At 39.0% G+C, this 23,616-nt stretch overlaps 1 protein-coding gene across 2 annotated transcripts in view; it reads left to right on the forward strand.

Annotated features, from left to right (window-relative positions):
* The first annotated feature begins 3,295 nt into the window (after window positions 1-3,295).
* Window positions 3,296-23,616, forward strand: part of ece2b (endothelin converting enzyme 2b) — a 70,270-nt gene continuing 49,949 nt past the window's right edge. Inside the window, exons 1-2 of one of the 2 annotated variants that reach the window (XM_056262579.1) lie at window positions 3,296-3,407; window positions 3,493-3,573. In XM_056262579.1, coding sequence (XP_056118554.1) covers window positions 3,541-3,573 — 33 coding nt within the window. In that variant the 5' untranslated portion in view covers window positions 3,296-3,407; window positions 3,493-3,540. Of the gene's footprint in view, window positions 3,408-3,492; window positions 3,574-18,681; window positions 18,791-23,616 lie in introns of those variants that run through there. The other variant, XM_056262580.1, reaches the window with a different exon arrangement.

A 23,616-nucleotide genomic window follows, 5' to 3' on the forward strand; every position in this document is an offset into this window, starting at 1 on the left:
TTCTGTGAAACAGTGAAGTCGTCATCCAGGAAGGTGTCAGAGAAGTCAATATTGGTGAATATTAAGTGAATCTGAACGAATATCATGTATGAATAAGTCCTATCCTTCACATATCATTCAGCCTGATTTGTAAAATGGCAAACTTTCCTATTTTGATTAAACGTTTCCTTCAGCGTGTTTTGAACCCTAGAACATTCCTCTAAGAATGTGACAAGGCCACATGCAGAGCTTGTTCATTTCACCCAATGGCAAGATCTGACCTTCTAGCAGAAAGGAGGGAGGAGGTGAACAGAAATCTGTTGGAGGCGGACACAAAAACATCATTGAGCAGGAGGCCAAGAGAGACAGCCAGAAATAAGCAGGAGAGATTGTGAAGGCGAACAGAAATGAAGTCTAAACTAGAACTAACTTGGAAGAGGAACAAGAAATGTGTCAAACTGCAGTGCTTTTCACTTCACAGCGCCCCAAGCTTTCTCCAGAGAAACTCTTCTGCGGTGTGTCGTTTGGAAAATGAATAGTCAATCACACTTTGCACTAAACAGAAATGAAATAGAAAGGAGAGAATGTAAGTGTATAAGCGGTTGCGTCAGATCATTGGGTTTCTGGCAGGCCTTGATGTTGTTCAAGGTGAGAGATGAGAATGGCAGCAGACGGGGGAATCTGCAGACGTATCTGCCCGCTGACCTTGCTTTCCCATTTGGCCAAAGTTGAGAACTGAGTTATACTATAGCATGGGGAACTTCATGAAAACCCCTCCCAAGAGTTACAGCCTTCAGCTATTGATCACAGAGAGCATTTAGACTGAGATAAAGACTTCACTGTTGCTGCTTCTCCTTGACAGGAGGTGTTTATTTTCATGGTCCAATTTCGAAAAACATGAAAAATGTTCAAAGTGACTTATAAATGAAGGAACGGTTCTGTCATCATTTACTCACTCTCGTGTCAATCTAAACTTTTTGTCCTTGGAAAACAAAATGCGAAAAATTGGACTTTTCCATTAATTACATAAACTTTCATTTTTCACAAACGCATTGCTTTAGAACACTTGGCATATGTATTTATACACTCTGAAGACCAGTTCACACCAAGGACGATAACTTTAAAGATAACGATAAAGATAATAATAGTCCTAAAAATCGTTCTCTATAATAAAGAACAGCAGAGTTCACACCACACGGCACAGAGAAACGATATCGTTTAAATCACTTTCAGAACGATTTTGTCCAACCGATGAACGATAAAAACATTGACAGCCAATCAGAATCCACTCTACTGTAACGAGCTCGAGCATTTAAAGTGACAGATGACAAAACTAAAGGGCATGCTTATAATAAACAGAACAATATCTTTATCGTTATTGTTAGTTATCGTTCTTGTGAACGGGCCTTAAGCCTCTAAGAGCCCTGTCATACACCCGGCGCAATGCAGATCCAGGCGCGACACAAGTGGGGTTTTTTTTTTTGCTAGTTTCAGGCCGACGCAGTTATCATTTTCACGGTTTAATAATTAAATCGAAGACCTTTCTGTCTCTATTGACAGCCTACGCAACTACCACTTTCAAGCCTCAGAAAGGTGCGTTCGTATGGTTGCATTGTTCTCATGCCATTTTCAAAGAGTGGTAGACAATAAAGGATGGATCCAGACAACGGTGAAACTCAGTTGGTGGATACACTTGAGAAACCTCAGTCTCTGTATCTTCATCTTGTGTAAAAGCTAATCAGTCTAATCTGATTTCTGATATTGGGCCAACTTTACTGCAGTTTCCATTTCATTTAAACGATGCAGGGGTTGGTTGGGCTCCAAGATGCGGAGATATTTGCGTTCATTCCTAGACAAGAGAGAGAGAGAGAGAGAGAGAGAGAGAGAGAGAGAGAGAGAGAGAGAGAGAGAGAGAGAGAGAGAGCGGCTCAAATCTGTTACATAACCCTACGCAGGCTCAAGTCATTTAAAACATATGTTTTCAATCAGCTTCGAGATCCAGCGCTGAGCTATGTCTGTTTCTTCACGTGGGAACCCATCGATCAGGCTCTCATAACCCCGGGGCCAGTGTTAAAGTTGATGTGAAACAGAAGTTGCGATTGTGACGCATATCCGAGTGAAACGGCTTCTCGAACAAGAAACAAATGCAGGGCGGGACTTGATTTTGTCCATGGGGAATTGATTGGATGGTTGTGGTTTGCTATTGGTGGATCTCATGTGAGTGACAGGTTGCCCCGCCCTCACACCAGTAAACACATCACCAGAGAAGAGAAGAGATGAGCTGCAAGAGAGAGGGGAAGTTATTTTGATTAAAGATTACGAGGCACATGGATAAAAATAATATATATATATTATTTGTACGGAATATATGGATAAATCATTAATGAATACTGCATTAATAGTGGTGACTTTAAGATTCTGTCTCTAAAGTGTTGCAATCATTTATTATGTTTTTATGTCTGGGAAACTTGAGCATTTAGTTTTCTGTGATGTTTTAAACAATGTTCTGTGAAATCTGCATGCTCATGTAAAATGATTTAGAGTGATTTATCAGTTGTGGGTTGAAAATGCTAAACACATCATTTATATTTTGCACCATATGCCATCGATTTCCAGCAAAATAATATCCATGTATTATTTTGGTATTTTATATGTTGTATTTATGCATTTTTAATATGTCGTTTTAGATACACTCTTAAACTATAGATAGATAGATAGATAGATAGATAGATAGATAGATAGATAGATAGATAGATAGATAGATAGATAGATAGATAGATAGATAGATAGATAGATAGATAGATAGATGGATGGATGGATGGATGGATGGATGGATGGATGGATGGATGGATGGATGAATGGATGGATAGATCAATAGATCTATAGATCGATGAATGAAATATTTTTAAATCAGAAGCTAAATGGTTTTACACAATCGACTTTATAAATTCGAACAACTTAAAAAAAACACAAAATTCTTTATAAAACTATTTAGCACCATAAACCAGTGGAGAATCTAATGTAACGTCAAGACGTTTTAATCTCCAAAGAACCATATGGCAACTCAAGAACTATATACAGGTAAAAAGGTGTTTTTTTAAGAGTACATGAAGAGGCTATTAGCGCTGATCTCTCTTGATGCTTATGACAGCGTCAGCATCACCTCCATCCATACAGATGCGGCAGGAGATCGAGATCGGAGCCGGCGCGCATGAGAGCGAAAGGGGCGGGGGAATGAGAGAGAGAGAGAGAGAGAGAGAGAGAGAGAGAGAGAGAGAGAGAGAGAGAGAGAGCGCACAGGCTGATCTCTATCTATCTCCCACAGATCTTTCTATGTTTTAAAACACAGAGCATAGGACTTGCTGGTCGTTGACGGTGGCACAGCAACCCATAATGCGCGCCGTCTTCTGAAAACGTACAGCGGAAGGGTAAACGTCTGTTTGTTTAATATCTAATAGCGCCTGCGAATGGATGAACGGTGGTTTTAACTCTCACGGGTCATGTTTGTTTCAGGCGCGAGGGATGATGGCTTAGTCGCGTGCGGAGCGCCGATGCTGCACGATGAGTGTAGCGCTGCAAGATTTACGAAATAACGTGAGTCGCACTGATGCCCTTTTTTTTTTATCACATCACAACATCTGCAAGCCGTGTCATTGGGCGAATTGATCGGAGCTGCTTTAAATTGATTCTTGGCACGTAAAAAGGCAAATTGTGCACATTTGGAGATGCACCACATCATGATTATCGCGCGTCTGTTTTTTTATGTTTACACTTCGGTTGCGCAATGACTGATGTAACGAAACTCATGACAAATGCTGTTCTACTCTTGTATAACGCAACAAACTGTTTATTTTTAACCAACGTTTTATTGTATTTGTGTTTCCTGGTTTCCACACTCGTTTCCGCGTTTCATTGAGCACGAATTCGCATCTTTTTTTTATGGAAATAAACAGTTGATGTACGTCAACATGTTCGTGAGACTGAAATGTGACATCGCTATAATAGCGCTGCTCTCTATCACAAACAAACTATTTCTTGAAACGCGTGTAGATTCCCTGAAACCATTTAACTATTCCCCGAAGACAACACGACACGCCGAACTCGTTGGTTTTCTAGAATAACACAGATTCCTTTTTACTGTAGAACAGCTGCTTCCCAACTCCAGACGAACTGGTTTTTATCCTTTGACTCTTTGTTTGTTCGAGGTTTCGCTCGTTTGTTTACAGGGAGTGGCTTCGAGAGCATCTTGAGTTGCACAGCGCTTTATAGACTGGCGTACGCTACCATGGCAACTGGGGGGTCGCGCGAGGATAGTTGTACTGTAACAGGTAGGACTGTGCCATTCTCGCGCGAGCTCTCCTTTAGTACATTTTTTTTTTCATTTTTAAATTAGAGTCATGTCGTTTGAGTAATGGTTGTTAGTTAGATATGATACAAACAAAACATGAACTATTTTGAAATTGTGAGTGGTGCTCGTGCAAAACTCTGTAGGACCATATTACACGGACACTGCAAAATGGTCAGATAACCTGAAATGCATATGTACACTTAATACTACAGAATCAATCTGAATATGTTAGGTTGAAGGCATTGACATTGAGGGAGACTAGTTTTATTCTGGTCTGCTCGTCAATGTCGAAATTATTTAGATGGCCAATCAAATCAAAGAGCGCCAATTCCAATTCCAGTCAGTTTAACGTTGAACTGAGAGTGATGTAAGATGCAAATAGGGAAACATTTTAAAATATGTCAAATGTTTTGCGAAAGAAATGTTAAAAGGCCGACAGTAACATCCAGTGATGCAAACTACTCGACTTTTTTCTCAAATATGGCTGTTTTGAATTGAAAATATAGTGATTCATGTAATCGGTTTTCGACATTTTAGGTATGCAAATAAAGCGTGAAAGACATGGTAACGGCCTTGGGTTACCTACACAAACAAATGTAATTTTAAGCTCAGATAGAAGTAAGTACATAAAGCCCCCCTGTGGTGAAAATCAAGTTTTTAATGTTGTTTATATGTCTATGTTGTGTTTTTTATATGCTTTAAGACAAACCATGTACAAATTCATAAGTCAACACCATTGCTGAGTATTTTCTCCTTAAAACTGCAGTGAATCAAAGACAGTCTCAAAAACACGTTTGAAATCGCTGGTGTTTCTGACGTCACAAACATATCGTGATAGTCAACGAGTGGATTTCTGAGCTGCTGTGAGTGAGTGGAGGCGGGGCTAATTTGCATATTCATAGTACCTTGTATACTAAATGAGGTAAGGGTGTAAAGTTACATTCAAGCTATTTTAAGGCATGAAGATTTTTTTGTCAAGGAAAAGAAACGTTTAAATATGTAATTTTGGTGATCAAAGATGAGTTTTAAGGGATACAATTATGGATTACAGGGTGACTTTAAGTTTGTGTGTGCATTGTGTGTGCCTGCCAGCAAGGTGCTGTACAGTAACGGTGGTGTTTTAAGTGGTTGTCACACATTGTTATTTGGTTGCTAGGCTTATCTGATAGTTGCTATGGTGTTGCCAAGTTGTTGCTTAGTGGATCCTTACTAGCTCAAGTTCTTATCTTATCTTATTTAACCTTTATTTAACCAGGCAAGCCACTTAAGAACGAATTCTTATTTACAACAGCCTGGCAGGAGAATAATCTCCCCGGAGGACATACAGACAGACACTGTACAAATACAATAAATCAAAATATAAAACAAAGAAAAAGGGATTAGTGAAAGCATTTACAAATAGTAACCGAAAGCTCCCTAATAATATGTTAAAAGCAGAGATTGAATACGTCTCCATTTTCAGTGATTTTGTAACACATTCCAATCATTTGGTGCAGCAAAGCTGAAAGCAGAACAGCCTTAAACGCTTTTCTTATAAAACACAGATAAGCCTATACAGTGAATATACACTAATGTATACATTTCAGTTAATTCAATTTAAAAACCATCTAAAGGTGTGGGAACCCACTATTCTGGTCCCTGGATATGGTTCGGATCTCTTAAAGACTACTGGAATTTTATGCTTAATTTGTCGCCTGTCAAGTAAAAATCGTACGTCTAATCACAGCACACCCCCGCCTTAAACAGCCCACATGATTTCAGGTGTCACTCATGTCTGTAGCTTAAATAGTGTGGGGGACTCGCTGAAGCGTTAAACCTAAGGAAAAGGGGTTTTGAAGAACTTAGCAATCACCACTAATAAGTGCAACTAATTTCTGTAAATTGAATGTACCTCGAGCAGATGTGAAGGCACACTGTTCCCTCATTAGGGAGGAGTGCTCTGAGGTCATGATGGAGCTGCTTTAATTAGCCCGGTTCAATCTGCTGTAAATCAATTAATGCTTGCAGAACGAGAGCCATTTCCACTACTTTGTTATCCGGATCTGCAAGATTATTTATTTGTGGACTGATGCATGTCGTACACTGTGTCCGCACACGGTGTACTAATGTTATATAAAAAATGATAAATGACTTCACCACTGTTCCTGTCAAGATAAGCCACTAGTATTACTCCTGAACATACTAAATGTACGGCATATACCGTTTTTATTTTAGTGAATGATGGCGTTGTGTATTATTGCGGGCTTTTTGACCAAATGCTTTTATTCCTCTTTTCTTTAAGTCACTTTGGTTAAGTATCTGTTAAATGTAAAATGTAAATGTCTGTGAAATGCTTAAATGGATATTTCAGTTTCAATTAAGTATAAAAATTGAGCAAATAATTTGAAAATGATGCAGTTTGTAGATTGGTTCACAGAGTTCAGTATATTTGAATGGTATACTGGAGATAGACATGTCCATCAGTCCTGCGATTTCAGTTAACGGGATAGTTCCAACACAATTTCATGGCAATTCGTAACTATTTTAATTTCTGGCGAATTGGTGGCGAATTGGTATGTTTTCGTAGCCTGGCAAGCCAGACCTACATCAAGATGTTAGGTCTGGGAACTCACAATTGGCATACCTCAATCCGAGGGGCGGGATAAACGGTTGTCTTTCAATATCCCTCGGCACGCAGCGCTACAACCAACCAGAGCAACGAACGGCTGTGGCTGTGCCATGCGTTTTCCCACCAGCGGAGCTAGTTGATATATTAAACTTTTGCCGTATCCGATCGTCAAAACTCCGAACACATCTTCCTTTTTTAAGAATGACTTAAGTGACGTTCTCTTAACTCCAAGTCCTCCAGAGTCGCGGCCAAATCCGATTCGAAAGACCGCTGTTCGCCAGCAGCATCTTCTTTGTTTTCAAGTAACATTAGCAGGGAAATCACCTATGGAAATCACGCGGAACGTCACATCTCTGCCGTCATTGTTAAGCCCGCCCACCAACTCTATACACGATGTGATTGGCCTGACCAGAGTTTGGTTTTTCCAGCTCGAAAAGCCAACGGAGAGTTGCTAGACCACACTTTGCTGCAAAATAATTTTTTCTGCCGCTAGGGTGCGTCTAGATTTCTAGGCTAATGTTTTCGTATTTTATTCATAGAATTTCATATAATCTGCGTTTCCACGAGTTACTAATACGTCAGCACGTTTTACTAATTCGTTCCCTTGTTTTAAGTCAATCATGTGCACAATATAATAATTTGTTCACTTCTTTTAAGTAAATCTTGTGCGCAATATATTAATTTGTTCCCTTGTTATAGTTTCAAAACGAGGGAACAAAGTAGTAAGTGTATTGTAAGACCCAAACCGTATAAATGTATACCAATTCACAACCATTTTGCCAAATCGTAAAATAGTTACGTTTTCTCATAAGTTCGGGTTTCATAGTTCACCCAAAAATGTACATTTCATTAATCATTTACTCATCCTCATGTTTTTCCAAACCTCTATGACTATCTTTCTTCCACTAAATGTTTCCACTGTTTTTGCCCATATAATGAAAGTAAGATATTTTGGTAATACATCTAATTGTTTTGGACCCCATTGACTTTCATTGTTTGAACAAAAAATGCGGAGACATTTTTCAAAATATCATCTTTTGTGTTCTACAGAAAAAAAGAAAGTCATACAGGTTTCGATTGACATAGAGTGAGTAAAGAATGAGAGAATTTTCATTTTTGGGTGGATTGTCCCTTCAAGATGTTTTTGGCAGATAGGAATGAATACATCAGTTTTTAGGATGTGGAAAGATCCGAGACAGTCTAAAATTATAAAATGTTTTATTAACAAAGTTCAGGAGGAGCATGTTCAGATAATCAACACGAGAGGAGGCTTATAGAGCCGACTTACCGCTGTTCCACGATAGTTTTTCCAGGGGGGGGGGGGTTTGGGGGAAGAGTGATCTGGATTCAGGCCAAATCCCAAGCTCGGAGCCCTCTCTTTGGACAGCACGCCAAATGCACATATTTAATACTATATCTGATTGTATGCAAGTGTGGTTTCGTGAAACAAGAATATGGCAAATTACATTTCTAAAAGCACTTACCCACCGCTCTCTGACATTCATATTGGATGCTACTACGTCGGAGTGCATTGCATCAAAACTTTCTCCAAATTTGCACTGTTGCAGTGTGCAAGGTCGCTGATAGCTTACTTCTTTATCTTATCTTCTACTTCCTCTGTGCTTCTGCACTTTGTGAATCATGGGAATAGTACCAGCGTCAGTTTTTTGGTGGTTTTTGCACATTTAAATAGCAATGCTATTGTTTAGTAATTAAGGCTTGCTGTACACTTCTGTCCAAGCTTTACTGATGTTTGGTATGGCCAGAGACGCACTGGCTTGTGTCGACAGTTATTGGATTATTTGGTTGTGTAGATAAATATGTTATGTAACCAGCATCATCCTGTTTGCATGTTTATGCTTCATGCACACTATCTCCATCAACGCTCTCTGAAAATTAACCCATGCTTATCTGGAATAGTGTTGTCTTTATCCCAACAGGGTACCATTTTAGGCTTAGCACTGCATACTGTGGTATGGTAGTAGTAATACAACGATTTTTTGAGCAGCAGTTGCCCTTTCGGTCTAATCTAGGAGCGGCTTGTCAAATCCCGATCCAAACTGTAACCATCGTTGGAGAGAACACAGCACTGGCTCCAGATCAGAAAGACAGGGAGACTCCAGGGTGTGGCTTGCTGTGGGAAAGGCTGGTTGTTAAGCTCTCTGGAGGTGGAGTGCACTCTCTAGTCACCCCCTGCGTGACCCCTGAAGCACTGCTCAGGGCTCGAGAGCACTGGTACATCCTGCCATTGGGTGTGTGAGAGCAGGGAGATGGCCACACTTTCCTGTCTACGCCAAGACTCCATCTGTACCGGTGTGTGTGTGTGTTCAGGGTCCAAGTTAAGGTCAGCAATCTAGCAATCCACCTTCTCAGTTACCATCTGATGTTCCTTAGAGAAGGTCTTTTTGAACAGTGTTTCCTTGGACTCTGGAACATTTGGTTTTCTCTTATACAAAGTCACAATACCGGACTTCTAGGCTAGAGGTCGACCTCTATTTTTTAAATGGCAAATGTCGATATCTTAATAGCCAATGGCCAACATAATGGTAATAATATAATTTATTGCCAATAAATCAGACACACATACAATTTTGGAACTTGAACTTTTATTGTTGCAACAGGCTCATTGTAAAAATGTTCCTCTATCTACTGTATACTGTATATATACTGTATGTATGTATGTATACAGTACAGTATACTGTAGATAGAGGAACATTTTAATGTTCAAGTTCTAATCTTTCATTCAAGTAAAATAATTGAAAGTGGGGGGAAAATCACATTATGAAATAAACGTTTTCCTCCAAAACACGCTGGCCACAATTATTGGCACCCCTAGAATTTTTTATCAGTAAAATATCTCTGAAGTATATTCCCATTAATATTTACACTTTTTTTTAGCACACCAGGGTGACTAGGAACAGGAAATTGTCCAGCCATGACTTCTTGTTTCACAGGAGTATTAATATGAAGAAACACAAAGGCCAAATTCCCTTAATCATCCATCACAATGAGTAAAACCACAGAATATAGTTCTGAGGTGCAGCAAAATATTGTTGAGCTTCACAAAATAAAAAGTGGCTGTAAAAAAATAGCTACAACATTGAAAATCCCCATTTCCACCACCAAGGCAATAATTAAGAAGTTCCAATCAACTAAAGATGTTACGAATCTGCCAGGAAGAGGACATTTGTTTATATCATCCTAATGCCTGGCGAGGAGGAGAGTTTGAGGGGCCAAAGGCTCTCCAAGGATCACAGATGGAGAATTGCAGAGATTATTTAAGTCTTGGGGTCAGAAAGCCTTAAAAAAAAAAGACATCACCACATGTTGTTTGGGAGGGTTTCAAGAAAAATCCCCAGCTCTCATCCAATAACAAACTGCAGCATATTCAGTTTTCAGACACGACTGGGACTTCAAACGGGACCGGATTCTATGGTCAGATGAAACTAAAAAAAGAGCTTTTTGACAGCAAACCCACCAGATGACGGTGGTTGGGAGATTGGAGAAGTTTTTCCACCTCGCTTACCAAATCTCTTACACCGCCTTCACACTGGCAGTTGAAATCAGCTCCGATACGGCTCCGAAACGACCGGAAGTCATTCATTTCCTATGGAGATCCGCAGACCGCATGCGAATGGGTCCGAAACAAGGGGGTAATCCACCAGCCGGAAACTGAAGCCTCCCGGGGGCCGCCATTGGCTAGCAAGCCTTCACCTGCTGTTAGCATCCCATTGACTCCCATTCATTTTTGCGTCACTTTGACAGCGAATAACTTTACATCTGAGGCGTTTAAAGACTCCATTTGTCCATTGTTTATTTCTAAAGAAACACGACAATGTATAAAAGGCTCCATTACCTTGTATCTTACGTTATGGCCCCGTAGAAGCAGTTTTTGTAAAAATAGGCTAACTATTGCGTCATAACACGCGACTCTCTGTCGCACAGTAGAGAAAAATTACCGTATAGACAGAAGGAGAAGCTTGCGCACAATCGGGGGGACGTGGAGGCATAAAGTCAAGGGAGAAGCCCATAGAGAGTCATAAAGTTGCTCCTGCTGCGAGCTCATACACAGCTAATACTCATGATCTCTGGCTCTGAAAGATTCGGAAGGGAATGATCCAGATTCCTCTTGGCACAGCAACTAGAAGACGTACAACTGTGAGACAGTTGCTCACGTCACATCTACGTCGTCAAGCTCAGTTTGAGCCTGCGCAGTCGCTCAGCCATTAGGAAGTGAGTGCTTCTATTTGACTTCACTCTTCTCCGTTGAAGTCTATGGGGTCGCTGTGTCCATTTCTTTTACTGTGTATGGTCCGAAACGGGTCCGACTGAGTGCGCTGAGAAGAAAATCATGTCCGTCGGTCATCCGATGCGTTCAAAAAATTGAACTCTTGCGGAAAGCTACGGACGGTTCCTATCCGGCAATTCCAGCGGAAGTTAGCGTTGCTATGATACTGATAAACAAACCTGAATTCTTAACTTTTAATAAAATAAATAATGATTTTATAACGATAAGTTGTCATGTAATTTTTTTTATTTTCATGATTTTCTAACGTTATTAGGGCAGTTAATACAATTAAATTGTAGGCAGACATCGAACTATTGACATTATACCACTATTATCACATTTTTTAGCCGACCTGACATGTCAACGTCCTGAGCAATTATGCAGCAGCCTTCCTATTAATATCTCTATAACCCTCATCAGAGAGATCATACAGAACTGACAGAATCAACCTTTCTAATCTCTCCGTAATTTTTTTTGTTCTACCCGCTTCCGACGCTTTTCACTGTGTAGTACGACGTCCGTTGGGGGCGTATTGCGTATTACGGAGCTGATTTCAACTGCCAGTGTGAAGGCGGCGTTACGGTGCGCCGGTGGATACGAAATGTTACGAATGCCTGCGCGCATTTTACTTTCGCTTTTGAATTTGCGCCAATTCGTGGGCGGCAATTGCTTGTGGTCTTATCAATATTATATTGCTTATTATTCTTAATGGAAAACACAACAACAAAACAGTACAATGACAAACTCGCTTAAATAGGCTATTTCACATTTGGCTTTGAAACCAAATCTTCTGCCATCGTCTTGTGCGAGGTGAAATGGGCAAAGTGAGGTAAAATCAGACTCCTGCTGCTGATCTGAGCTGTGACTCTCGTTCGGCTCATGCTAAATTGAGCAGACGCCTTCAGTTTTTGTTGTAGTGTCTGTTCTCTAACTGAACTGAATTATTTGTATTACTATAAAAAAAATCAAAACAACGGCGGCGATGTAACCGGTGTTGCGGCAAAACCTTACAGGTTCAGATCTTTTAAAATCTGTTGTTATTTGCTATTATTTGCATGACCTTTAGTAGCCTAAGCATTAACTAGCATTCAAAAAAGAATTATTGAAAAGTTGGAAACTTTATTTTTTAAATAGTCTTGATGATGTCGTTTCAGAAGCGGAGCATGGTATTTGATTTTAATACAATTTTATGAAAACACGTATATGCGTATTATTAACCTTCATGTTCTTTTAAGATTGACTTTCCATTTGTTTTGCTTCCCAGAGGCCCTAGTGATGGGTGTATGTAGATAATGATAGTAATTGTGCAATTAACCTCTTATGTTCCCTTCGGATTCTTTTAATTTGTTCCTCTAACCTAATCAAAATTCACTTGAGAGACATTACTGAAGCTTTAATCTTGTGTTGTTTCAGAAAGTAGACTTCAGAAAAACAACTATTATCAAATATAGTGGTCTTGCTTCTGCTTCTGTAGAAAAATTAATTGAAAAAAAAAACTGTCAAAAGTGTTTCTTGCTTATACATCAATCGGTGTGAAAATTCATTGCATTTATTTATGCTTATCTAGCGCCTCTGAGCCTCCAGACATAAGTAATGTAAAGGCCGTTTGAAGTGTGTTATCAAGTTGATATTTCGTTTACAAACAGTTCTCATAAGATTAGGAAAACTCATGAAGTATTAACCAGACACTTCAATGTTAATTATGTTTTTCTCAGCTATTAAAACAGAATATGAAGGTTAAGAGAGTAAAAAGACTTGCTATTGATTTCTAGGGACTGTCTGTCCTGACTGTCATGTCTCTTTCATCTTTTCAAACCAGCTACTTTATCATCAGCGTTTGTCCTTCAGCTTTGCCCCCTGTTGTCTTTACCCTCTTTGCTCACTTTATACCTTCCCTTAACTTTCTTTTTTATTTCTCTGTGTCCCTATTATTCCTCCATGTTGCCATTATTGGCTTGTTTAACATTCTGCCAGCTCTGCACTGCAGTACCTGAAACCTGGCATGAAAATGACAAAGGAGAGAGAGAGAGAGAGAGAGAGAGAGAGAGAGAGAGAGAGAGAGAGAGAGAGAGAGAGAGAGAGAGGAGAGAGAGAGAGAAGACGAGGTTTAGCTTTGCCTGCTGCGATCTCTCTTTGTCAACTGTGAAGAACTCAATTCCTCTTTCTCTTAATCACATCCTTCCGTAGTAAATTTACAGCTTGTCTAGATCACTTACAGATTGCGTATTAGATCTAAACAATATTATTATGATTTGTTCTCTATATTTTTAGCTTATTCTTTTAGAGACTACATTTTGTCTTGTTGTGCAGTTGCATAAACTGCTACATTTAAATTTTGATTTGTTTGACAGGCCTATAATATAAACAAGATAAATTCATACGAGGATCTATAGGACATTAATATTTATTTTCAATATTAATCTTTAATTAATTACACTTTTTTCTTTACTTCAGTTTTATGCTTTTAAACAAAAAAAAAATGTTTGGCAAAAAATGAAGAATGAAAAAAAAAATTTAATTAAAGGGATAGTTCACTTTGAAATAAATTTTTGGTATGTTTTAGCTTACCTCAAGGGCATCCAAGATGTAGGTGTCTTTGTGTCCGCAGTAGTTTCAATTTTGATATTTTTTAGGTCAAACCGTTCTTGTCTGTCAGTCATATAATGCAGGTCTATGGTCACCACCTCAAAGAGCATGCACAGAGAAGTCCAAATTAAACATGATTTAATGACTCATGATTTACATTTACATGATGTAAATGTAAGTACATTGATGGCCTAAGACACGAAACGAGCGGTTTGTGTGAGAAAACGAACAGTATTTATATAGTTTTTACCTCTTGTAACGCACAGACCGAAGTGCCGGCGCCCTCAGATCACTTGGACGTGGCTGTGTTTACAAGAGGTAAAAACGATATAATTACTGTTCGTTTTCTCACACAAACCGCTCGTTTCGTATCTTAGGCCATCAATGTGTACTTACATTTACGAGTCATTAAATCATGCTTAATTTGGACTTCTCTGTGCATGCTCTTTGAGGTGGTGACCATAGACCTGCATTATATGACTGACAGACAAGAACGGTTTGACCTAAAAATATCAAAATTTAAACTACTGCGGAAACAAAGACACCTACATCTTGGATGCCCTTGAGGTAAGCTAAAACATACCAAAAATTTATTTCAAAGTGAACTATCCCTTTAAACATATATTCTGATATGTGAAGCACTTATTGCTGCATGCAATGTATATGAAAGGCGCCATATGAATAAAATTGTATTCTTTAAACTTTTACACATTTTTCTTATTATTCTCCGAAAGGAAGTATCTTACACATTGTTTCCTCTCAAGTAGATTTAACTTGTTGTTTTGATAGTGTTTAGATTTGTACTGGACTACTAAAAAAAAAAAGTGTTTTGCGGTGTAAGCTTTCTGTGCGCAAACACACCTGCATGAAAGCTTAGACAACAGGAGGGAAGCTATTTGAAGTCTGTCAGGGTTGCACAGGCAGAACTCCACAGGAAGACAGGAAGTAAGCAGTTAATAGATGACGATATGCTGTGAAGAACAGCTCTACAGCAGAGTGTGACGTTCGGACGGCTCCCTCCCATGATTCCTGTGGTGCATTACCACTCCAGCTCGGAGGAAAGCTGTATGTGTTTGCATAATTTGCTTATTATGAGTCCTAAATGTTCCTTTCAAATGTGCGTTGGTCAACAGTTTGTGTTTTAAAAAAAAAAGAATCATTGAAAAAAAGAAAAAAAGAAAGAAAAAAAAATCATTGTTTGATCCTCATGCTCAACTGAATCTGTTGGTAATCTGTTTCAAAGAAAAAGAGCACAGTATCATTGCAAACCAATCGCAACTCTTTGCACTCTCTCCACTGTCTTTTCTTTTCCTTCCTTCCTTCTGTTTTTCCTCCGTTCCTCCCTTCTTCCTCTCACAGTCTGCGTGCGGTGAGTGAGGTAACCTTGATGCCCAGATGGGTGACGTCATTCGGGCACCCTGGGGAATTTGCACTCTCTCTTTCTCAGAAACACACAAAAACACACACACTGAGTGTGGTTCTTTTCGTTTAATCGATGACACGCTCAAACCGAGGGTGGCATAGCAAACGGAAAGGAGAATGTACATTCTCATAAGCAGATGCCTTTATTACCATTAATGGCTGCATTCACACTGCTGTTGAACATGGCTTAAATGTAATTTTTCCATGTGTGAACAGCAAAGATCATATTGAATCTGATATTTTCAGGTCAGATCTGAACCACTTTCAAATGTGGAAATACATTTAATATACTCTTGGCATGTTGGAATATATATATATATATATATATATATATATATATATTTTAATTACCTCTAATTTAATTTAATATAAAACATCAGATTTAATACAAACCATTCTGACTGAAACTTCACTAGCTGCTGCAGTTTGGACGGTCCCAGTACTGAGCCTTGTGGTACACCATGCTGAACTTGTGATTCATCTTTATTTATTATTTGACTATAATAGTAAAGTATATATATAGTCAGATAAATAAGATTTAAACCATGCTAATGCCATTCCACTAATGCCAACATAATTTTTGAGCAATATTGTGATCAATAGTATCAAAGGCAGCATTAAGGTCAAGTAATACTACAATAGATATACAACCATGATCAGATGATAAGAGCAAGTCATTTATACTCTTATCTAACTCTGATGAGAGCAGTTTGGGCCTTATATGGTCTAAATCCTGGTATGGTTTTCCTCACAGATGCCATTTCTCTTCAGATAGTATTTGGTTGATTTACTATTTCACTAGCAGCACTCAAGCTGCATGAACAACACAGGTTGGTTTGAATCTGGATGACAATGTTCTTCATGATGTACAAAGGTGTTCACATGATCAGTGTAACAAATATGCTTATTTTATTGGTGTAATTATTAATTAAACAGAAAAGTGCAAAATGGTTTAAGACTTGGTTTAAACAGTGACAATATATATTAAAATGTGTAATGAAGACCAATCAGAAGGTTCTTCTAATTCGATATGATTTTTATCATTTATGAAATTATATTACAAGTCGTTTTAAATGATATTTTAAATCAGAATTAGGCAACAATGATAGTATATTTTTAAGTTTCTTTTTATCTTTCCACTTTTTTCATTCAATAAGTCAAATTGACCCAAGCTCTACAGTCAAACATGAAATTAATAATTACCATGTTTATTTCCTTAATAAAAATTCCGAGATTTTTGTGAATGATTCACCAGTGCATGGTATTCCAAAAATGTTTGTCTGCATAATAACTTGTTCCGCCTGTGATACAACTGATGTCACCAATCTCGCTTACTTCTCGACTCCTCCCTTCAAACAACCTGCCTCCGTCCTATTATAAAACACCCGCTATTATGATCTAATCAATTCCTTGCAGATAAAATTAAACCCAGCCCTGCATTCTTCAACATTTGACATTCCTGTTAGTCCTGTTAAATGAGTTGTAGATGGCATTTCACTTTGACTTGATTGTCAAAAACAAAATTTCATTAAAAAAGCTGCTATCAGCAGGTCTACATACAGTGTGCGTATTGGTTTACAGTGGAAGGGGGGGCTCGTGTGAAGTGCGCTCAAGTGTCTAACTACTTCAGGGCACGTTGGGCTGCCGGCACAGAACAGAATGGCCTTTTGTACCACAACAGTACGACTCTCTGTCCTTGTACCCTTTAACCGGCCACAATGGAAGCCCCCTCTAACGGCGCAGAAGTGTTAGCACACTCTGAGCGGGCAGCCTGAATGAAGTCCCTATGAATGAGCGGTCAGAGGACTGTGGGAATAGGGGGTGGTGGGACGATTTTGAATGGGAGTTACTGTGGAGCGAGGAAAGGAAGGGTTGCGGTTTGTTTTTACGGGGTATGCCTCGAACTCTGTGGATACTCTAAATAGCTTGGTGTAAATGTATGTTACTGTATAAACTGCGAGATGGTGGAGTCCATGTTATTTTTGTCCATGTTATTTCCTTTTTCTCACTCTTTTAAAAGAAGAGTTCACCCCAAATTAAAATTCTGTCATAAGTTACTCACCCTCGTGTCATTTCCAAGTCGTATGACTTTTTTCTTCTTTGAAACACTAATGGAGATGTTGAAACCAATGATTCAGAAACATAGTATACATTTAGATTTAAAGTGCATGAGTCATACATTTTCCGATGCTTTTATGGTGTTATTTTTACCTTTTAGGAGCTTGATAGCTAATAGTCTCCAACCGTTTGGATTGTATAGAAAAGGGCAAAATGACATTCTGCTAAACATATCATTTTGTGTTCAACTTTAAAAAGAAAATCATACAGGTTTGAAATTATACATAGATGAATGATACCTCAAACCATGTGGCTTGTTTCTTGTCTAAACAATCAGACTTTTTGACTCGGGGGATGAACATTTTTGCAAGCAAGATTTGAATTTGAGTTGCCTACATAAGCCCCATGGCTCAAATTGTGAATAAATTATTGCAACATTTTCGTTTTTTGGGCTAAAACTATCCCTATTTTGGGGCATTTTAGTGGGCAAACATCATTACATTAAAGGGATAGCTCACCCAAAAATTCTGTCATCATTTACTCACCCTCACGTTGATTTAAACCTGTATGAATTTCTTTCTTCTGCTGAACACTAAAGAAATTATTGTGAAGAATGTCAGTTCATTGATAAACATTAAAAACATTACAAGGTAAAAAAAGTAAAAGTAAAAAATATACAAGGATGATTCAGTCACAAAAAGATCTACAACATGCATTTTCAAAATAGCGTGAATTTTCATATCATGCCGACTTCTCTCACAAAAGTATTGTGTTCCCTCGCAAAAATTTTGGTTTTCTCGCTAAAGTTTGTTCTTACGCAGAACTATTGTGTTTCCTTTCCTCCCACCTCATATTATTTCCATCTCAAACGTTCTGAGAGTGAATGCAAAGTTTCTCGGGGTAACACAAAAGAGAAATTTTACCTCCCATCTTTAATTTTTTAACATCACCTTCAAATTGTTGCCTGGCAGAAGATAGTTAAGTTAATGCAGTTAATGTTAATGTTGCAAGCAAGACTCAAACGTATGTTTCCCATAGGAGCACCAGGGCTCAATGTGTCAGCATGTCACATTAGGCCAAAGCTCCTATTTTGACTTCTCTCTTTCACTGGGTGTTACATTCATTTATAAGGAACTTTCCTCTATTTCATAATAATGTGGAATGAAACAAGCAGCCGCCCCAGGCATTTTTCATAGACGAAACTGTTTACTTTTCCCACTATCTTCATCCCTTCAGAGAACTCCCCTGTTGATTCTCTCTCATCCCCTTTTTTGTGTCTCAAACCCCCTCCTACCCTCACAGACCCTCCTGACTGTGATTTCCAAACTCCCCTGCATGTGTTGTTTGTCTGTGCGTTCATTCTTCCCTCCCGCCCCTGTCTGAAAGCGTTCTGCTCGCTGTTTACGGTCTCTCTTCGACGGAGGCCACCGCCAGAGTAAGAGACGAGAAGAGGAAATGAGAGGGGGAAGGCAGTGTCTTTCATGTGTTTGTGGCGTGTGAGGTACGGTACAGTGCTTGTTCTCGGCGTGTTGAATGAGGGATTGATTTATTGGTTTGTTTTCCCGCTGCCGTTGCTGACTTAACAGAGATGGTGAGAATATATGCACATGTAAAGCTATATGTGTTTACTACGGGCTGTTTCATTATGTCTAGCGGCAGTGTTTCTGCCCACTTTTTGCTCAGATAGATTTAGACTGTAGAACAAATAGCTGTATTTGAACTTTGTGTGAATTGCGTTTATCTCCATTTGCACTTTATGTAAACAAGATGCTATTTTTTAGCTATCTACATTTGGTGCACAGCATGTACATCAATATACGCTTAGTCTAAAATAGCATCTGGGTCAATGAACCAGAAAAAAAATTAAAGAGCTGTCAAGTTCTTAGAAATGTAATATCTGTCAAAGTTTTCAGTTGTAAAGATGCTAAAATGTCAAGTGGTGTAACCAACAAGTAAAAAGTTCTACTTTTCATTACACAAATTAAACTTTCTCAAACAATTAATGTATTACAATGTTTTGGAGCTCTGCACATGACAAAAACAGGGTATATATATATATATATATATATATATATATATATATATATATATATCGTGGCCATGATTTTACTAAAATGTGAAAACAAATTCTTAATTCTTAATTTGACTTTTGTTTTCTCATTTTAGTAAATCATGGCCACGTTGTACTAATTCATTCCCTTGTTTTGATTAAACTAGAGAACGAGGGAGACAAATTAATTACACCATGGCCATGATTGTAGAAAAACAAGGGACTGATTGTATCATATCATATGCACGATTAACTTAAAGACGAGGGAACAAGTTAGTAAAACGTGCTGACGTAGTAGTAAGTTGTGGGAACGAAATTGTTAATTCGTGGAAAGATATGCATATTTTTTTGTTGTTTTTCTTTCCCATGGGAAGGCTTGGGTTAGTGGCTTGAACAACAATCATGCATCCAAACATTTCCCTCTGATTGTAGCTGTATGGTCAATGGTAATGTTTAGGAATGTATTCCACAGGAACTTGTTTCAAGAGAACAAAAGAAGGATGTTGAATCTGTCTTGCCGAGTAAAAACAGTCACTGTTTTGATACAAGAACGAGTCTGAGATATGTCTAAAGAGATAAGTAGTGGTTTGCTCAGTCTGCATTAACAGGTGTGTGTGTGTGTGTGTGTGTGTTGTGGTTGTTTGTGTACATGTGTGAGTTATTGAGTGGGTCTCGCTGTCGGAGTGTGGAGAGAGGTCATGAATTGAAGAAAAAGAGGAAAAGGAGATTGCTGAACCCTGACTTCCGTTTCGTGTCACCACTGAGAGCTCGGGCCAGCAGTCTCTCTCTCTCTCTCTCTCTCTCTCTCTCTCTCTCTCTCTCTCTCTCTCTCTCTCTCTCTCTCTCTCTCTCTCTCTCTCTCTCTCTCTCTCTCTCTCTCTCTCTCTCTCTCTCTCTCTCTCTCTCTCACACACACACCCTTGTTTTGCCCTCTCACCCACTCGTATTCGCTCTATTAGACTGTAAGCCATTGGTAGGTTGACTTCCTGAAAAATTGTGACTCTGTGGTTTAAAAAAAAACATATTTCTGTTTTTTGAGCGGTCCAGTGGTGTGAGTTTGGGGCGGGACAATCTGTTGATCGGCCGAGGAGTTGGAAGGTTTTGGTTTTAGTATTTCTTAAGAATTTCAAACAGGTTATTTCATACATAGAGCCATTGTTGACAATGCTTTTGACAGAGCATAGCTGAAATTAATTTTATTGGATTGATTAGATTGAACCTTTTAGCTGATTTATTTAGAACAATGTAAAAACAACCACATAGACACACACCAAAAACCACTTGGAACACATTAACAACCACCTATACATCACACAAGTGGGGGAGAGTTTTGCACAGACAGGCATTATCCATATTTTGGTATGGAAAAATCTGTCTGTGTGTGTGTGTTTGTGTGTGTGTTTGATTGTACTTGGTATCATTAGTGGCACAGAAATCAGGCATAGGGATACTTAATGGCACAGTTCACCCAAAAATTAAAATAATTACTCACCCTCCAAACCCATAAGATTTTTGTTCATCTTTGAAACACAATACTTTTAATGAACGGAATGAAGGGAGTATTTATTTACACTTAGTGGCTATTTCCATGAACCCTGTTCACCTTTATCTGATTGAGACAAAGTTACAAAAGAAACTCATCTGATAACAGGATCAGTGGCGTGGGGCTTAACGCTTTATCTTTTGTTCCGACTGACCTGAGTTTGAATCCACCATTTTCCGAACTTATTCTTCTCTCTTTTCCCCGGCGCATCAGCTAGGAGAGGCGTTCATTTTAAATAATAGTTAAGAAGATATTAGAAAAGTGGGTAAAAAGCACCAAACGTGCTGGGGTATGGTTATCTTATGGCTTCAGTGACAGGGTAATGTCCCAATAAGGCAACATCCACTTATGATTTTAATAAATATAATTATATACACTGAATATTATTCCATTTTATAATATGCTACAATACCCTGAGGTGCAAATAGGGCAAAATAGCCTGAAGAAGCATGAAGAACACAAAAGCAAAAAGGCACTTGATCGATGATGTCTGTGAGTTAGGGCTGTGCAATTAATCCTAATTGATTTTCAATTTCGATTTTGGCTTCCAACGATTACGAAAACAAGATAATCGAGTCTTTATTGTGTCTTTCCTTCACAGCGGTGCACTTTCGTTTCTCCCTAAAAGCCTTAGCTTAACATCCAAATCAGCCAAAGAAGTGAGCGTTGTAAAATGCAGTCTGCTGTTGCTAAACTAAACTGCGGGACGTATTTGAAATTAAACAGTGTTAAAAAAGCCCATTAAGCTGCAAAAGAGACACTGTTTCCCCGGGGGCTTTCTTTGTGTGCACTCCGAGTCGGAGTCGAACGCGGAAAAGCAAATGGGCTTTGTGTGTAACATTAGATCTTAAAGTGACAGCAGCCTAATAAATCTGCTGCAGTCTGTCATTAATGATAATCAAACAACTGATGACAAAGGAAAATCACTCACTGATCTTGACTGAATAACATAGCTTTAATAAGGATGAATCTAGGTGTAATGTGTACTGTAAGACCATGCAGTGTTATATGTAAGCCAAGGGATAATGTACATCCAGTCAGGGTTAAAAACCGGCTGGAAAATGTACATTATCCCACTTATTACATGGCTACTTGCCACATTATTTTACATCTGATTATTAAATCTGAATACCACTCTGAAACTTAAAACACTGTTTATTTAATTTGTATTTTTGTTCTGTTTAGTTTGTAATTAGGCTAGTTTCTTTGTTCTTATTGTATTGCTGACTGTTTACTTTTTCTTAGTTAACCTAGTATTATACCTACTACTGTCATTTTTCTGAAGTATCGACAATTGTGAAATTTCACTGATATTTAAAATGACTCAAATCATGAACTAAGACTTTGATCACATCGCCGATCAACAATCGTGTTAAATAATCGTAATTACAATATTGACCAAAAATAACCGTGATTATGATTTTTGCCATAATCGAGCAGCCCTGCTGTGAGTTCACTTCTCTGTAGAGCACTGGCCTATAATTACAGATCTGGTGTCATCCTATTTATCAGAGCTTTCCCAGCTGCTCAATATCCACTTTCGGCGAGGCAATGTTTTTCCGTGCGCAAGTGTGTTTTGTTTGTGTAATCCACACCCTGCGAGGAATTCCACTTCCTCAAATGATCAGGCAAGGTCACTTAGGCCCTGACATTTGCTGTTAAGATTTTACAGATTGTGTGTGTGTGTGTGTGTGTGTGTGTGAGAGTGTGCGTCACACCTCAAAGCCCCGATCAAACTGGAAAGTGCCACTCACTTCCTCTAAAAAACAACAGTGTCAGTGGGAGAATCTTTTTTGTAGAACTGAGCCCATTATCCTTACCAAACTTTGCCAAAATTGTGTAGCCGTACAAACATTTTTTTATAAGAAAAATCGCAATTCGATTCCTCCCTAAATCATGCAGCCGTATTTTTTGCTTGAACAATATTTGTGGTCATCATTCGTCTGCGAGTGCACTCATATTTGAGCAAGTCAGACAATGTAGATTGTGTGTGTAATTATGTATGTGTATGTGATTATTTGTACTTGGACCTCACCCACGTCTGCTGGCGACAGAATGTCTGAGCACCTTCATTTGGACGACTGCAGACCGATGATGGCCTGGCTCTCGGACTTGCGCTGTTTCCCACCCTTTCTGTTCACCCTTCTTCTGTATTCTTCTCACTTGGATCGAGTAATGCCCATGCTGGCTGTTCAAAGCAGGCTTTGTTACCTCATCTTTCCTTCGGATGGTCTCTGAGGGCTGATTAAAACGTGTGTGGCCCCGCTAGTCTCTTAACAACCGTTCAGAGAGTTTCTCCCTTCAAGGCGGCTTTGGCTTGGCTTGGGTGGGTTTCTTGGGGCAGGAGTGTGAGGGTATTTCTAGCTCTCAGGGGCAGAGGTTGGGCTATGCCAGCCTTCCCCCCACCGAGCTGTTTCCTTTCAAAAACACTCCTCAGGAAACCACTTCAAACAATCACATTCCGCACAGAGAAAGGTCCGCACCACTCCTGGAACTTGGGAAAACCTCTCCCTTCCCCTCGAAAGGCTACTCTTTTTCTCCGTCTCGCTCTCATGAGCGAGTCTCCATCTCGCCGTAGGTTTCTTGTTGGCCGTCAACTTGCACATACGGGCAATTGTTTTCTCTTAGAATTACATCAACCTTTTTTTTTTGCTATTGTATCTTTAAGTAATATTATATGTAAATGAGTTCTGTTATGATTAGTTCATCTCCCGCATCTCGTACAATCAGAGCA

Source organism: Rhinichthys klamathensis, unplaced genomic scaffold (genome assembly GCF_029890125.1).
Source record: "Rhinichthys klamathensis goyatoka isolate OS25496 unplaced genomic scaffold, OSU_Roscu_1.1 h1tg000194l_1, whole genome shotgun sequence".
Classification (NCBI taxonomy): Eukaryota; Metazoa; Chordata; class Actinopteri; order Cypriniformes; family Leuciscidae; genus Rhinichthys; species Rhinichthys klamathensis.